Raw genomic sequence first — 18,255 nt, 5'->3', positions numbered from 1 at the left:
TATATGAATGAGATTCATGTAATTAAATATAAATATGATTTATATTGAGAGGAATAAAATATTTGGATATGATCCAAATATCATTTATATGAATGAGATTCATATAAGTGGATTTAATATAAATGTGATTTATATTAAATGTCATGTATAGTTAAGAGAGAATAAAATCTATAGTTTATGTTGTATTTGATGCAATAGAAAACTATAGGCTTTATGTATATTTTGATATAACATATAGTGTATATATATAATAAAGTAGTTATTATATATTCTTTATGTTATATTTTGATATAACATATAGTGTATATATAATAAAGTAGTTATTATATATTCTATTTTTATTAATTTATTTGAAATTAAAAAAAGGGAAGGAGTTATAACTCCCTCACATTTTTCTCTCAATAATTAACAAGTGATAAAAGAAGTTGAGAGATCATCTTCATCCAAGAATTGATTACAGAAGAATTCACAATCTAAGAGAAAGGTTCTCTGTAAAAGAAATCTTCTCTCCCATCCTCTCCATAACTCCTGCTTGAGTCTTTGAATCCCAAAAGAGAATACAGAGGGTTCTCGACTAATAGTGTCCGTGTGTGAAGAAGGAGATCTACAAAGAAGGAGTTGTGTTTGTGGCTCTACGAGAGATTACTTGAAGAAAGGTTCTTCAAAGGTGAGGTTTCTTGAAACCTATTTTCCTTCGTAAAAGCATGCTATAATCTATATTTTAAATGCATATCTTTTGTATGTTTACTGTAAATTTTGTATTCAATAATTAATGAAATCTGGACGATCCGCTTTCGCTCAAGGATCTCATCATCTCAAATTTCCTTCAATTTGTATCGGAGTCAGGTTGTTGGTTTCTAATTCCAAATTCCATTCTTGTATTGAATTCGTTTATAGTAATGGTGGGTTTTATAATCTGCATTGCATTTATGTGATAAATATTTGTAGATGAATTGTTGGTGGATGTTTCGGGATAGAATTCTCAATTTTAAGACTTTCTTTAAATTTTATAAAGTTGTATTGTAAGTGTCCCTATGTTTTTTGGCATAATTTGCAATCGAATTTGTATTTGTTTAAGTTTTTGAGTCGCTCGTTAGGCTTCAAAGAAGAAGGGTTGCAGTGCATTTCAATGGAGAAGACGAAACAGAGGTAGCCGAATCATGTAGCTAGAGCTAAACGATCAGATAGTTTTTATTATGCGATCGTGTAGAGTTTGCTTGCTAAACGATTGCATAGTTAATCCTACGCGATTGTGTAGAGTTTACAACATGATCGTGTTGCGTTGGCTGCATGATCGCGTAGGCACTCGCTTGGTAGACAATCGTGCAGTATTGGATACTCGATGCATCCTTGCGTGCTACACGATCATGTAGATTATCATGCTCATCGCATAGTCATTAGCTACACGATCACATAGTATATGATATTCGACACATGGATGTTTACTACACGATCGCGTAGACTTTCATGCTCATCGCATAGTTATAAGCTACACGATCACATATAAACAATCATTTATACTCGATGCCTTGCTGCTCTACAATTAGGCGTTTGCTACATGATCAGCTGCATAGGTTCTTTGTAAAGTGATTCAAGACCCAGTTCACTTGTTCCAAACCAGTGGACTCAATTTGTAATAGTTAGCCTTTTAATTTATGTTTTTGAGATGTTCTATCCTGGTTCATCAACTTTAATATCGATATACATGTGATATATGTTTATATTATATGTCATAATGTTTGTCATATAGCTTTAAAACCCACCATAGGTTTTGCATTTATTTTCATACATCATTTTATATTATAAGTGTTATAATATACTAGTATGCATAATTTATATTACATAAAGCATGCTCATGCATCATATAATATAAAAGTTATAGTATATGTATGCATGCATTATAGCATATCCATGCATCATTTATATTATCAATATTATAATATAAGGTTGAATGGTCGTATGGAATGTATGCTACGCATGGTTCATTACTTAGTTATCTAAATGTTATATATTAGTAATGAATGAACATTGCATGATACATGACATTTCTTTAGGTAATCTTATAAACGTTATAATTTTATAAAGTATGTCAATGCTTGCAATGTCAGTTTTAATTTGTTTCATTTAATTTATAAGAGTTATAAATAAATGAAATTAGAAATTAAAATCAATAACCAAGAGTTGCATGCAAACTTAGGTAAAATAATTTTTTAAATAGTCTTAAAATATGATTGAGATAGACCTAAGTTAACAAATTTCTAATGAGATTAGAAATTAGATTAATTTTTAAATCGGTTTAATAGGATTAAATTGATTTTAATAAAAGATTAAATTTGTAACAGATATATCTATAAGGGACCTTTTGTCTAACGCGGGTTCTAGCTAGACTAGGGTATTTAAGCTGATAGAAATGGAATACCCCTACCTAGAAAAGTGAATTAGATAGATTTGCTACAAGCATGCAATTGTTGATTAATATTTGTTAAAATGTTTAATGAATGTTAATCAAATTGTTTAACTTTCCAAAGTAAGTGTTACTTTTCGGCAAACTTAAACAATCACTTAGTAAAATAATTGGTCATATTTTTCCTACGTAAATTAAACCCTAGGTTGTTAAAATACTCAATGGGAGGAAAAGATGTATATGATATGTCATTTTTCACTTATGTTTCTCCCTTAATATTCACACAGTGAGACTTATGATTGATCTTAAGGTGCCAAGGAGAATCCCCCTCCCCCCCCTCGGATGGTGTTTGCACTTGATGGTGAATAGAAAGAGTATTTATAGTAAGCTGGAGAGGGATGTGTGTCAACATGTCCTACGGTCTCTTTCATTAGTTTGCACCGTGAAGACCTTCTTACACAGCCTCGAGGTGTCCTGGGAGCATCCCCCTTTGGATGGTTTGTGTAGTTGGTTAATATCAAGGCGAACTCTAGAGGATAGGGTCGCTTTAGTTTTTGTCCCAATCAGTTTTTTCCTTCGGTTGGCTCATTAGAGCGAAACTTTAGATCTAAAATGGAGGATCACACTTATGGGAAATTATTAAGCAAGATAATGATTTCTTGACCAAATAAATGATGATTGATCATTATAGAAATAAGAGTTATTTTGGTGTAATGATTAGTTGAGAGTGTCTCAATCCAGTGAAGGAGAAACTGACTACCCTTTGGTGGCTTTTGTCCTAAATCACTGAAATGTCATTGCAAAATTAGATGTTAAATGGAGTTCATTTAAATTTTGCTAAAACTGATTGGATTTTTTTTTAGATTTATGCTAAAATCTAATGTAGATCAATATGTTTGTTTTTTTAGAACATATGTCAAATAGTGATTTTCCGTTAGTTGCCTTTTCAAGTTTAACCGGTTTTAATTACATGATGTAGAAAGAATCCATTAAAAAAAATTGTGGTAAACGACCTCAAAGTTGTCATAAATGAGGATTGTTCTCAAGTCCCAACCCCTGATGTCATGAAATGTTCGTAATGCATATGAGGTGTGGATGAAGGCTAATTCGAGGGCTCGAGTTCACATTTTGGCAAGCATACCTAATGCGTTAGCCAAAAGGTTTAAGAACATAGTCATTGCACATGAGATCATGGAATCAATGCAAGAGTTGCTTGAACGAAAGTTCTCACTATTCAAGCAAAATGGGATTGATGACAATAAAACCAGTAATGTAAGTTCCCAAGATAATCTACAGTCCACATTGAATGTCAAGGGACTAACAAAGAAAGCAATTGTTGCTAACTCTGATGAAGTTCATCGACGAGGATTATCCTCTGAGATGAAACTTGGAGTTTATGATATGGGTTTTGGAGCTGATCGCACTATTCTTTAGAAAAGAAAAAACTCTAAAGGCAATAAATATGATTTATTTGTCTGGAAGACATGCTTAGTAGAGAATGATGATTCTGAATGGATAATTAATTCAAGGGCTACTAACCACGTGTGTTCTTCCCATCAAGGATTTAGTTCCTGGAAACAGTTAGAAGCTAGAGAGATGACTCTTGGAGTCGGTACTGGTGAGGTCATTTCAGTTGTTGCTGTAGGCAGACTTAAGTTATTTTTGGACAAGAAACGATATCTATTACTAGATAATGTATATGTAGTTTCTCATATCAAGAGAAACTTAATTTTTGTTTCCTGTCTGATTGAACAAAATTATTCCATTTCATTCTCTGAGAATAAAGTGTTTATTTTTAAAAATGGAGTGGAGTTAGATTTTGGTTCAATGGAAAATAACTTGTATGTTCTAAGGATGTTTGTCATAAAAGCTGTCCTTAATACTGAAATGTTCAAAATAGCAACAACTATAAAAAGACCGAGAATTTATCCTAAAGAAAATGTCCATCTTTGGCATATAAGGTTAGGTCACATTAATCTCAATAGGATTGAGAAGTTGGTGAAAAGTGGACTTCTAAATGGTTTAGAGGAAAACTCTTTACCAGTATGTGAGTCATGCCTTGAAGGCAAAATGACAAAACGACCTTTTGCTGGAAAAGGTTATAGAGCCAAAGAAACTTTGGAGCTTATACATTCTAACCTCTGTAGTCCGATGAATGTCAGAGCACGACGTGGGTATGAATATTTCATCACTTTCGTAGATGATTATTCTAGATTTGGGTATCTATACCTAATGCAACACAGGTCTAAAGCTCTTGAAAAGTTCGAGTATAAGACTGAAGTTGAAAACTTGTTAGGTAAGAAGATAAAAACACTACGATCTAATCGTGGTAGAGAGTACATGGACTTAAGATTCCAAAATTATATAATAAAACATGGAATCACATCCCAACTCTCAACCCCAAATATACCACAGCAGAATGGTGTATTAGAAAGGAGAAACAGAATCCTGTTGAACATGGTTCGGTCTATGATGGATTATGCTCATCTTCCTGACTCGTTTCGGGGATATGCAGTAGAGACTGCAGTTTATATTTTGAACAACGTTCCCTCAAAGAGTGTTTCTGAAACACCTTTTGAGTTATGGAGAGGTTGTAAAGGTAGTTAACGCCACTTCAGGATTTGGGGATGTCCAGATCATGTGCTAATGGCAAACTCCAAAAAGTTGGAACCTCATTCAAAAGTGTGCCTATTTGTAAGTTACCCCAAGGAAACGAGAAATGGATACATCTATGATCCAAGTGAGAATAAAGTGTTTGTATCGACAAATTCTATCTTCTTGGAAGAATACCACATGAGAGATAAAAAATCACGAAGTAAACTTATTTTAAATGAAATTTCTAATGAGACTGTTGAGACTTCAACAAGAGTTGTTGAACAGGCTGATAGATTAACAAGGGTTATTGATGTCAGCTCATCTAGTCATCCATCTCAAGAGTTGAGATTGCCTCGACGTAGTGAGAGGGTTATGAACCCACCTGTACACTACATAGGTTTAACAGAAGCCCAAAACATCATATCTGATGGTGGTGTTAAGGATCCATTGTCTTATAAGCAAGCAAAGGAAGATATTGACAAGGATGAATGGATTAAAACCATGAATCAAGTAATGGAGTTCATGTACTTTAATTTTGTCTGGAAGCTTGTAGATCAACCTGATGGGGTAAAACCTATAGGTTATAAATGGATGTATAAGAGGAAAAGAGGTATAGTTGGAAAGGTACAAATCTTTAAAGCTAGACTTGTGGCAAAGGATTATACCTAGGTTGAGGGAGTGAACTATGAAGAAACCTTCTCATCTGTTGTCATGTTAAAGTCTATTAGGATTCTCTTGTTCATATCTACATATTATGACTATGTGAGGTATGGAAAATGGACATCAAGATTGCATTTTTTTAATGGTAATCTTGAAGAGACCATCTACATGATTCAACTAGGAGGATTCATTGAATAAGATCAAGAGCAAAAGGTTTGCAAGCTTAATTGGTCCAATGAGCTAAAACAAGCATCTCGATCTTGGAATATAAGATTTGATACTGCGATCAAATCTTATGGCTTTGATCAGAATGTTGATAGGCCTTGTGTTTACAAGAAAATTATCAACAGCTCAGTAGCTTTCCTCGTGTTGTATGTGGATGATATCCTACTCATTGGGAATGTAGGTTTTATGACTGATGTTAAGAAATAGCTAGTCGCCCAGTTCCAAATGATAGATTTAGGAGAGGTGCATTTTATTCTAGGGATCCAAATTATAAGGGATCGTAAGAACAAAAAGTTGGAGTTGTCTCAGGCATCGTATATTGACAAGATGCTTGTCAGATATTCGATGCACAATTCCAAGAAGGGTTTATTACCTTTCAGGCATGGAATTGTTTTGTCTAAGGAATAGTGTCCTAAGACTCCTCAAAAGGTTGAGGAAATGAGATGATTCCCTATGCATCGGCTATTGGTAGCTTTATGTATTCAATGTTATGTACTAGACCTGACATTTGCTATGCAGTAGGGATTGTCAGTCGATATCAATATAATCTAGGATTAGATCACTGGACGGCGGTCAAAACGATCCTCAAGTATCTTAAGAGAACGAGAGACTATATACTCGTGTATGGAGATAAGGATTTGATCCTTACAGGATACACAGACTTGGACTTTCAGACTGATCCGGATTCTTGGAAATACACATCAGGGTCAATGTTACTCTGAATGGAGGAGCTATAGTATGATGACGCATCGAGCAAAGATGCATCGTAGACTCCACTATGGAACCGAATACGTAGCTACTTGTGAACCTGTTAAAGAGGTTGTTTGGCTTAAGAAGTTTCTTACTGATTTGGAAGTTGTTCCAAATATGTCTTTGCTCATCACACTTTATTGTGATAACAGTGGTGCGGTGGCAAATTTTAAGGAACCTAGGAGTCACCAAAGAGGTAAGCACATAGAATGGAAATATCATTTGATTCGGGAGATTGTGCATCAGGGTGATGTGATTATCACGAAGATTTCTTCGGAGCATAACGTTGTTGATCCATTTACGAAGGCTTTCACGGCTAAAGTGTTCGAGGGTCATCTAGAAAGTCTGGGTCTACGGGATATGCGGCACATTGTCTAGGGAAAGTGGGAGATGTTACTGGGGTATAGTGTATGACCTAGTTTATTATATTTTTGTAATTTACTTATATTGTATATTAGTCTCTCAAAGCTTTAGGATAAATGAGAGATTGTTGGAAATGGTGTCCTAAATCTCCTTGTAATCTCCTAGTTTGTAAATTCTGTATAAACATATTGTTGTTAATAAAATAAGTGTTATTTTATAAACATATACTCAATCCAATAAACTAAGATCCGAGGTTATTTCATGTAATTTAAACAAGTATATAGAGACATAAAAGAGGATCTTATTTAAATAATAACTTAAATGGTCTATAGTAGATGGATAAAGTTGGGTACCTTATCCTGGTGACACCACGGATACAGCCCACTTGGTAGATGTTACAAGTGTTGTAAAGTGCTACAAATGATCTGATCTTGATCATTCATGTGGAGGCATGTGAGCGATGGCATCCTATACAAAGAGTTTGTATAAGACCGAACCACGAAATAATTAGCCTCTTTATATAACGATGTTAATAATAAGGACTTACATTTCACTAGGATGACCATAGGTGACATGATCTGAATCCTGAGTGAGTTGTGAACTCCTACTCATAAGGCAGTCCTTTGATTTGTATGGGTGGGAGTGGATAGATTGTTAACTCAACAAGGGATTCGTCTAACTGGGGAGCTGGGAACTCAGCTACACAAGATGGAATTCATTATTTCCCCATTGTAGAAGTAAGTAGATAAATTTCTCCCTTAGGCTGATTCCAGGTCTTAAACATAGTGTCACACCCTCTCCTGGCCCGAGAGGACTTGGTCATAATGGGACTATGACTTATTGTTTCATTAGAAGAATTAGTGATACTTAAGGAGTTAGATGTAACTATAGGGGCAAAATGGTATTTTGGCCCAACTGTACTTACGAGCAATTTGTGAACGGTCATCGCACTGTTGATTGGTTATATCTAATGAACACATAAATTTATCTGTAATGTTAAGAGTACAACTGTCGATCTTTAGTGGAGTGGCCGACAGTTAACGGATGTTGGGTAATTTAATTAAATATTTTAATTAATTATCCGAGTACCGATGGAGCTTTAATCTATAGGTCCATAAGGTCCCCACTGTAGCTCAACAGAGATTTTATTTTTGGATTAATTCAAAGTGTTCAAATTAATTGAGGAATTAATTATATATAATATAATTAATTTAATGTATTTGATACATTATGAGAGGAATTTGAATATGATTCAAATACCAATTATATGAATGAGATTATGTAATTAAATATAAATATGATTTATATTGAGAGGAATAAAATATTTGGATATAATCTAAATGTCATTTATATGAATGAGATTCATATACGTGGAGTTAATATAAATATGATTTATATTAAATGTCATGTATAGTTAAGAGAGAATAAAAGCTATAGTTTATGTTGTATTTCATGCAATATAAAACTATAGACTTTATCTTATATTTGATATAACATATAGTGTGTATATATAATAAAATAGTTATTATATATATTATATTTTTATTAATTTATTTGAAATTAATAAAAGGGAAGAAGTTATAACTCCCTCTCATTATTCTCTCAATAATTAAGATAAAAGAAGTTGAGAGATCATCTTCTTCCAAGAAATGATTACAAAAGAATTCACAACCTAATAGAAACGTTCTCCAATTCACAATCTAAAAGAAAGGTTCTCGAAAAAAGAAATCTTCTCCTACTTGAATCTTTGAATCCCAAAAGAGAATATAGGGGTTCTCGACTGGTAATGTCCATGCGTGAAGGAGATTTGTGAGGAAGGAGTTCTATTCGTGGCTCGTATGAGGGATTACTTGAAAAAATGTTCTTCAAAGGTGAGGTTTCTTAAAACTTATTTTTCTTTGTAAAAGCATGTTGTAATTTATATTTTAAATACATATCTTTTGTATGTTTACTATAAATTATGTATTCAATAATTAATAGAATTTGGACGATCCGCTTCCGCTCAAAGATCTCCTCATGTTGAGCTCCGCATCTATCTACTTCAGACATCTATCTTTCGCTCAAGGATCTCCTCATATTGAGCTCCCTTCAGGCATCTATCTAACACTTAGTAAATATCTATAATAATAGATATTTACTAAAAATGAAAGGCAAATGATTTGATAAAGATTATCTCCTCTAGTACCTTTTATACACACTATAGATAATATAGATATATAAGTATAGGTTTATTAGACTATTGATAAATAAAGGAAACCAGCGTTTTAGTCCTGAATTTTTAGAAATAGGTACATTTGATCCCTAAGTTTTGATTTAGCCAATTTAGTCCGTCAATTTTGCTAAATAAGTTTAAAAGGTGGCTTCGCTATTCCATTAAATAAATATATTATATTAATTTAAAGCATTTTTAAATATATCTTTTCTCTCACCTATCTCTTTCTATCCTCTCTCCTTCCTTCCCTTCATCGTTCTCTCTTGATCTTCTTTTTCTCCTTCTCCGATGACCTTGCATCCGCTGCACTAGCTTCCTCCACCTTGTCCCTAGCAGAGTAGGAAAGTGGGAGTTGTGAAGAGGACGTGGGGTTTCTTGTTGTTGAGAGATTGGGGAGGGTAGATGATATTTCCGGTTAGAAAGATGCAATGGATTTTGGATACCAAGTTGGATAGAAAGGAAGATTTTACACATTTGGGCTTTCTGGGTGAAATCTCGACCAAAGATTCTTTATATTTCTAAAATCTTTCTTTTGTAAAATTTGATTTTTTTTTTTTTTATATATAAAATTTAAAAATCCCAATACACTTGAGATCGATCTAAATCATAATTGGTAAATTTATTTGGAATTTTAAAAATTCATATAATTATGGAAAACAAAAAAGATTTTATGTAAATATCGGTGGTCGTCGAAATAAATCGAAAAGAAAACTAGTTTACTGAATTTTAAAAAGCTTACTAGTTTTGAAAAATGAAACTTAGAACAAGCTATTTTTAACCATTTTCTATTTCAACCTTGTCCACTACTTTTTCTGATAAAAGTTGAATAAAGAACCCAAATAATCCCAACAACTCAATCTACCTATGGCCCCGATCCAACCCATCCACCCACAAATATCTCAACTTTATTGAGAGTCAACATCAATATTAAAAGAAAAGAAGGGAAAAATAAATATATACAAAGAAACTCTGTTAACCTTCCTTTTCATAGCAGCTTTTGCAGATTCTCAAGACTAAAACTAAACTTGTATGTTAATTTTCCAAGATTCTGTGGTTTGTTTTGGGGTTAGTTATCCAAATGGAACTAAACTATAGTTCCTCGCTGTACATTGAGCAAGTGTGAAGAACAAGGAATTTACACAGAATATTTGAATGGCTGCTTCAAAAAATATTAAGCACTCCAAAAAAGACGGAGCAAACAGTTGCATTTACCCCATCTAATGGATCCATTACAAATGAAATGCAAGTTAGCGATGCTTACGACGGTACTGCTGTATTGTTGCAAGGCCACAAAAATCTGCATTACAACACATAAAAAATGACAAATTTTCAGAGTTGCAGATGGTAGAATACAACGCTGATAAAAAAGAATTTTAACAAGTCCTGTTCAACCAAGCTATGCATTCAGCTCCACAAGGCAAGTTTAGAGTTTCCTGATGTAAATAAGCTAGTTTGATAAAAGTACACAATTTTACTTAGGTGCATCCGAACATTAGTTATCTTTGTACATCCCATCAAATGTTTTTGATATCCTTGAGTGTCCAAACCAGCTATGCACACCTCAACTAATCTCATGAAACAACCCGCCTAACCCTACAACATTTGGGTGTCAGGAAACGCGTAGAATATTAAATCCTAAGTAGATAGCCACCATAGATTAAAGCCATGACCTCTTGGCCCTTTATCAAAATCATGCCTTTTACTTACCACTAGGCTAACCCATGATGGTTTATACATCCCACCAAATTGTCTAATCATAATTTACCACATGGCAAATTCTTCTCTCTTTTTTAAAATATATTAATGTATTTTGTATGTGTGATGAGAGTGGAATACATAAAGTTTCGTGCATCGGGATGCACCAAATATTGCTCCAATATAAATAGTTACCCTAGGGAGTCTGAAAGAAAATATCAGAAATAATGGTCTGGGATAACAGGGAGAAAAAGAATTGAGTTAGTGACAGTTGGGAGGATATTTAAGTAGGGAACTACTACCAGATGCTAAGCTAGCTCGTGGTTAAATTTGGCAGGTGAGACACAGAAATCATAGCTCCACGAACTTGACAGATTGCCTTTTACATACCTAATAGTTAATGTCTTTGAGTCATCAGTTTCCTTCAAACTAGCTTAAAACTAAAACTAGTAACTACAACCATTAAAAAAATAGGTAAAGTGATGTAAAAAAAAATTACCAACATTTATTTCTTATTTCTAAAGAGCTCAAAAAAAATTAAAAAGAAAAAAACTAATAACTCTCAAGTAAAAGTAGGTAAAGTGATTAGTAAGCAAATTTATTAAAAATGAAAACGTACCAGTGCCCAAAAGTTATCCTGTTCATTAACTGTCTTCTTGCTAATAAAACTTCCAAAAGTGCATCGAACTTCAAAACCCAGAATGAGTTTCACTCCTTGTCTGCCAGGCCGAAATTCTCGTTTATGCAGGACTCCTTTGATTGGTATACTATCTTTTGGAACATCTTTTTAAACTTTTCATGTTGAAGTACAGCTTCCAAAATTCTGTCATCCAGATCTGTGGATGATACTTTGACTTCATTACTGTTCTGTTCAGAAGAAAAAACTAACTGAGACAGTCGATCTTTCTCCACTTGTCGACTGTATTTCTCTTCTTCCCTTGTCCCAGAGGTAATGAGATGATACACATAAACAACCTTTTTCTGCCCGAGTCTATAGGCTCGGCATATGGCTTGCCTTTCCACAGAAGGATTCCATACAACATCAAGTAAAACTACTCTTGAAGCCCCAACAAGGTTTATACCTTCTGAGCAAGCCTTTGTAGATGCAAGCAATACCCTAACTTCACTTGTTGGATCGTTAAAGGTATTTATTAATGCTTGCCGTTTCTTTATCTCACGTTTTCCATCCATATGAAACAACTCTATCCCTTCGGTCCATTTAAAATGAAACTTAAGATGCTCTTCTATAAAGGACAATGGTTCAATGTATTGGCTGAAAACCAAAACTTTTTCATTCAAAGCTTCACTCAAACGTATAATTTCCAGGAGAAACTGTAGTTTCACTCCTAGTTCAGGATTCAATCTAGACCTCTCTAACATATCCTTGTCAACTTCACAATCTCCTTTATCACATTTCAGTATCAGGGAAGGGTGCACAGAGATCAAGGACTCAACGTATTCCACTTCAAAGGAATGTTTCCTTGCTTGAACTCTCTCGAGAAAACTCTTCTGCAGCTCTGCTGGCCATAATATAACTGTAGATTTCCTCAACCCTGGAAGTTTCTCCTGTAGTATGCTGCCCCTGTACACATGCACAAATGGATTGATCAAGGCTCTGATTTCTTTCAGTTCAGCACTTTCCAGTTCAGAAGTTCTGCCAATGGAACTAATCAAAAGGTCCCACTTTCCTCTTGAGATATTTTTTGGTCGTCCACGCTTTTTATCCATGCAATCATCGACTCCAGAATTATTTTCATCTGCAAATTTTGGCCTCACCAACCTAAGTGTATTATAAAATTCAGTGAAATTATTCTGGAACGGAGTTCCAGAAAGAATGATGCGCCTTTCTGTTTTAATTTTAGACAAAGCCATCCAAATAAGACTATCATCGTTGCGTGGAATGTGCCCTTCATCAAAGACTACAAGATCAGGAAGCTCCAAAAGGACATTTCTTACTTTAGCACACTTAGAATTATTCCGAACTCCAGCTAATCTTTCAAACAATCTGTAACTAACTCCCAAGATGCTTTTCTCCTTTTTCCAGGAAAACACTTTTACAAGCCGTATGGTTTCGACATCTTGTCCTGATGGAGAAGCTTGCATCAAGAACTTAAGGGCTGAAATATTCTCGTGAAAAGAGAAATCTCGCTTATTCAGGTTATGAAAAGGAATGCCCACATTCCACTTCAAAAACTCCTCTTCCCAGGTAAGGAGCATGCTGCTAGGTGCAATAATCATAGGCCGGCATGTTGGATTTAATTCCATATACGTCTGAAGAAAATTAATTGTTAGACGAGTTTTTCCTGTTCCAGGAGCATGTGATACAATGCATCCACTCCCATTGTTTAAGCTGCCTTTTTCTCTTAACTCATCAAGATAGATTCCTCCGGCTATATTTTTCCAAATAAATTCGAAGCCTTCACGCTGGTGTGGGTACATGCTATTCCTTATACCAGGAATGATATCCCACACCGTGCGTCCAAAATGAGATCGTGAATCAGATCCGTCATGGGGGTCGCAATCAAAATCCTGTTGAAGGTTATCATATTTAACACGCTCAAAGGAGCCAGATTCCCTCTTCTGTGACTTTCCATGTGGATTTGTATCCTGAAAGAGATCAATATGCTTAACTCCTGTAATGTGAAGTCGACTCACATACTAACGAGAGAATAGTACATCATCTCACATCAATGAATAAATTTTTTTAAAAGAAACTAAACAGATTATATAGAAAAGGAAAGATGATGCATTGATAGAAATGCAAATTATTCTTCTAATGTAATGAATGAAGCAAACACATCTATGATGTCATTTGACCAGGAAAAATCAGTTCCAACACCTATCAAAATCAAGGAATGAAAAATGGTCGATGCCTACTCATTCACTAGAATTCACAAAGACGATTAATCGAATATGCTATGAAAGAAGAAGTAACTGTTAATTAAGTACAACATACATCTTGTTTCTTGTAACAATATTTTTTTAAGAAAAGATCTGTTGGTTTACTACAGCTCAAAACAATGATCTTTTGATAAACAAACACCAACTAATCTTAAAATAGACAATACAAGTGAAAAGGATTTCGACTCAGCTAATTCATAATAATGTATGCATCATAAATTGCCACGAACAGTCGCAATAGGTGGAACATTCTCGAGTAATAACTTTATCCTAGCAGATTGCTCCTAACGGTTGCTGATGTAGGAACTAAAATTTTCTGCTGAAGATAACAAATAGGCAACCTCTTCTTCTGTTAAAAAATGAATCAGTAAATCGTTTTTAAATATAGCATAGAATTCCTTCCCATTCCCACTGAAAATGAAGGTGTAATCATTTAACCCATCTTAAGAGCCAGTTTAGTAAAATCAAAAATAGAAAGGAAATTATGAAAACTACATTAGGTTTGCTACCCAGCCATTTACTGATTACTCAGAAAAACATAGACTTAAGAGAGAGAGAGACAGAGAGAGACAGAGAGAGCGAGAGAGAGAGGAAAAAGAGGGTTAAGGACTCACAAAAGAACATACGTGATACATAGAAAAAGAACAGACTTTTCTCAGAAGAACTACGTACATAAATAAACAGAGAGGTAAATGACTCACAAAAGAAGGTACAATATCTCTGATTTCCAATTTGACATGTGAACAGCATCTGCATCTAAGTCCAATTTGTTCGTCAAGTATGAGCTGATGATCACCGCGAAGACACAGATCCACTTGCTCAGGCTTTGAAGGAAAGGCATCCTCGTGTTCAACCTGCAAATCAATATGGATCACTAACATCAAACATTTTAATTAATGCATGGTGGATACATATAACCATTTGTACAGAAGTAGAGCAAAAGAGGGAGGAATATCTGTATAGCATAGAACTTCTCGACCTATTTGTGCAACTATATTAATGCATTTTAATGGCCTTTCATACTATATTCACAAATCAGATTTACAGTCGTTCTCTGTTGACTGTTACATTCATTTCCACATAATTTTAAGAAGACGGATCTATCTTGAGCTGAAAAAATATGCAATCTCTAGAAGGCGGCTATAATGGAGAAATCCAGAGAAAAGCAAATAAAGAATTATGCCAACATCCCTCCGAGGAGTGGTCCAAGGTTTTGGTTCGTGAGCAAAAATAAGTATAGCCATAGAAAATTTTAATATCTGGAAACTCATGTCTTATTATAAAGTTCCTATATCTCTAGCTGACTCCAGGGGGAAAATCTAACAAACGGACAATTGATTATCGAAAGAACTCTCAGATCTAAAATAGCTGAAAATTTTAGAACAAATTGACAACTTCAAATAAATCAGACCTTTCCTATCTACATGAATGATGAAAATAGTAACAAATGTAATTTTCGAAAGAAAGCAAAAGATATAACATGGAAACATAAAGTGGCAAAGATACGTGATCTCATGACAGTAAATAATGACACATAACAAGCTTTAATCCATTCCTACAGAATGAACCTACTGTGTTAGAATCCACCAGCCCAATCTCGCTGGATCTGATAGCAAAGTCAAGTTCAGCCCAGAGTTTGTCCAATTCTTTTTCTTCTTCTGACTTCTCTGGAAGACGTGATTCCACCAATCCAAACTTCAAAGGAAGAGGCATATGGGAGACTTGACTTGTAGAAAGATCTAACTCATCTGAAGGCAGTTCTTTGTCTGCAATTATGGAATCAACAAGAATATTGAAAACATCAATACCTTTCGGCACACTGCGGCCTTTTGTTTTAATAATATCATGAAATTCATGGCCATTTTTTGGATGAACCTTCTGAAAATCTTCATTCCTATTGTGTTTATCCGTTTTAGGTGAACTTTTACTATTCCAAAGTCTACTCCCCACACGAAAACTCTCGACCTTGTTTGTATCATCGTCTTTCTTTTCTGATAAGAAACCATCATCACTTTGATTATTGAACTGAGTTTTCTTTTTACTACTACTCCAGGCCCATGGCTTGTAAACTTCATCATCAGTAGTACTATCACTATCGCAAGAATCTCCACTGTCATGCCTTGATGAAGAACCTATTTCTTTCTTGTCACACTGAAAATCTAATCCTTCCTCGTCCACACAGACTGGCTGACTGACAGTTCCAAGATCAGTATTTATTTTCCTAGCTCTAAAACCAAAGCATGAACGAGTTCTTCGTGCAATACAGCTAACTTTTGCACCAACCTTAACATTTTTGTTATGTTCATCCTCCTTAAAATCAACAAATATGTCTAAGCCATATGCTTTCCTCCTTAATCCACCTTCAATCAAATTTACCCTTTTCCTTCTCTCCTTCCTCTCCCTTCTATTTCCAACTTCTGCACAGTAATTTCTATTACTCTTCCCATCTTCTGAACTAGAGGACTCTGAACTTGACTGGTGTGATTCTTCTAATTCGTAATTTCTATCACTGGAGTCATCAAACTCCTCTTCACTTGATGATGCTCTCAATTCAGTGGACTCATCTACGGCGTCATCAGAACAACACGTTGGCTCGGTCTCATATGAGCAACCATTAGAGTTCAAGCAATCACTTTCCCCCATGCTTTTATCCGGAGATATTTCTAAAGCATCTTTCCCCTTCCCAGAAGAAAGCAAGCCGCTACTATTTTCTTCGTTGTCCGAATCAAAACAAACAAAACCCCCATCCTTCGGGGCAGCAGCGGTAGCAGACTTGGAAATTGAACACATGGAATTTACAGAATCAAAACCAAAACCCTCGTCGTCATCATCATCAGACAAAATAACTTCATCCTCTAAATCAATTATATCAATATTCCCTTTCAGAAACCCCTTCTTACTACGTTCTTTAACATTCTTCAATCCCCCCGAACTCTCAGAATCTACAAATGTAACCGAATCCCCACCTTCTCTACCAAATGTTAAAGCATCAATCTCCTCTAAACTATCCCCATCACTATCATCATAAAAACGAACAGGATCCACCTCCATTGTTCGATTAACACTAGAATGTTCAAACACATTGACCCTCTTACCACTCGAAGCCCGACCTCGAACATTATCACTAGCGGAATCCGCCCTGTTCTTCTTCCTCCGCTTCCTCCTCTGCTCCAAATCCTCCATTCCAGCCATAGCTCGTCTTAGCCGCGTCCTCTTCGAAACTGGTAAACTATAGTCCACCATCTTCACACTACGTTCAAATCAAACACAAAAACCAAACAAAGTTCACAGAAACAGAATGTGAATGGAATGAAACACAACAAATGGGTGAGAAATCCGAAGAAAATGATTGGGTATTGTTCATATAGATTAAGCGGGAAGAATGTGGATGAGTATGATAGAGAAAAAGGAAAAAAAAAAGCATAGGAGAGAGAAGGGCGGGAAGAGAAAAGCATGCAGAGGGAAGATGAATCGATGATTTTGGAGTTATAGCAAATTTGCGTTACATTTGTTTACATTCACTGCTAATTAAAGCACGGTTTTCCATGTATACTTTTTTTCTCTCTCCAAATAAATGCATTAATTGGTTTGAGATTTTTTGGCCTTTTTTTATGATTTTAATTTAATTTAATTCTCTTGCCAGTTCAATAAGAAAAGAAATGAAAATTAAGGATTAGTAATTATCAATCATTTTAATTGGTTATGGTATATACAATATACCAAAAAGTGTTTTTTTTTTTCCTTCTTTCCTCTTTTGTTAGCTACGTCTCATTATCTTGCTGGAGAAGCATTCGAGAATTGGGAATCCTATTTCCCTTAAGCTAAGTGGTTTAGTCTATTTGTCTCCGGATGTAATTTTGTAGAGTTTGTCGATTTGATTGTTTAATTTCTCAAAAAAAAAAAAACGATTTTATTCTTTTAAATAATTAACTTTTATAGTATTGTCCAAGGTTCGACATTACCCAATGAGGAGAGCGTTTGACATTGGTCAATAGGGAGACTAAGTTATCGTTTAAAGAACTATGGTAGAACTTCTCATAGAAATACAAAAACATATCGTTTGCCTCATACAATCTAGCCTGGACCTTTGGGTAGGTTTTTCTCTCACTTCTAAGAGGCTAAGGGATTGGATAGTTTCAATCATCCGAGTGGAAGAAGAGTTTAGAAAGAGAGGTGGAGTGGAGATTTGAACATGTATGGTACATACATTCATACAAGCTCAATAACATATAAGCTACTAAGAGTATGTAATATTCAAATTTTTGACTTTAGGTCAAGGTATATATGCATTAACAATTTTCTTTTTCTAGAGATTATATTAACTAGTTGGTTATGCTAATTCACGCGGCTGATTTTATTGGTTTTTTTAGTAAACATGTATTTGTGGTTGAATTATTTTCATGTTTGTCTTTTAATTTACAAGTTTGATCTATGACTTTTAATAACTCTT

General features: G+C 34.7%; 1 protein-coding gene across 2 annotated transcripts; it reads right to left on the bottom strand.

Annotated features, from left to right (window-relative positions):
- Positions 1–10,356: 10,356 nt before the first annotated feature.
- On the bottom strand, positions 10,357–17,313 carry LOC120078719 (SNF2 domain-containing protein CLASSY 3-like). 2 transcript variants are annotated; one of them, XM_039033022.1, is made up of 5 exons: positions 15,378–17,313; positions 14,507–14,659; positions 11,524–13,511; positions 11,207–11,294; positions 10,357–10,506 (listed from the first exon to the last, which is right to left on the bottom strand). In XM_039033022.1, exons 1-3 carry the CDS (start codon positions 17,046–17,048, stop codon positions 11,613–11,615), a joined length of 3,723 nt encoding a protein of 1,240 aa, XP_038888950.1. In that variant the 5' UTR covers positions 17,049–17,313; the 3' UTR covers positions 10,357–10,506; positions 11,207–11,294; positions 11,524–11,612. The 2 variants fall into 2 exon arrangements, with proteins under 2 accessions (XP_038888950.1, XP_038888949.1); XM_039033021.1 differs by lacking the exon at positions 11,207–11,294 and having other exon boundaries at positions 15,378–17,312.
- Positions 17,314–18,255: the final 942 nt, after the last annotated feature.

This window comes from Benincasa hispida, chromosome 5, assembly GCF_009727055.1.
Source record: "Benincasa hispida cultivar B227 chromosome 5, ASM972705v1, whole genome shotgun sequence".
NCBI classification, from domain to species: Eukaryota; Viridiplantae; Streptophyta; class Magnoliopsida; order Cucurbitales; family Cucurbitaceae; genus Benincasa; species Benincasa hispida.
Note: the sequence above shows the minus strand (reverse complement) of the source record. Positions and strands in the feature narration are given on the sequence as shown.

Bases quoted from the DNA above. Each gene is read 5' to 3' on its own strand.
- LOC120078719 (XM_039033022.1), bottom strand. From the start codon at position 17,048: ATGGTGGACTATAGTTTACCAGTTTCGAAGAGGACGCGGCTAAGACGA. The intron at 14,660-15,377 runs GTAGGTTCATTC...ATTGATTTGCAG, and splicing joins GGCTGGTGGATTCTAACACA to GTTGAACACGAGGATGCCTT. The intron at 13,512-14,506 runs GTGAGTCATTTA...GATCTCTTTCAG, and splicing joins GAGATATTGTACCTTCTTTT to GATACAAATCCACATGGAAA.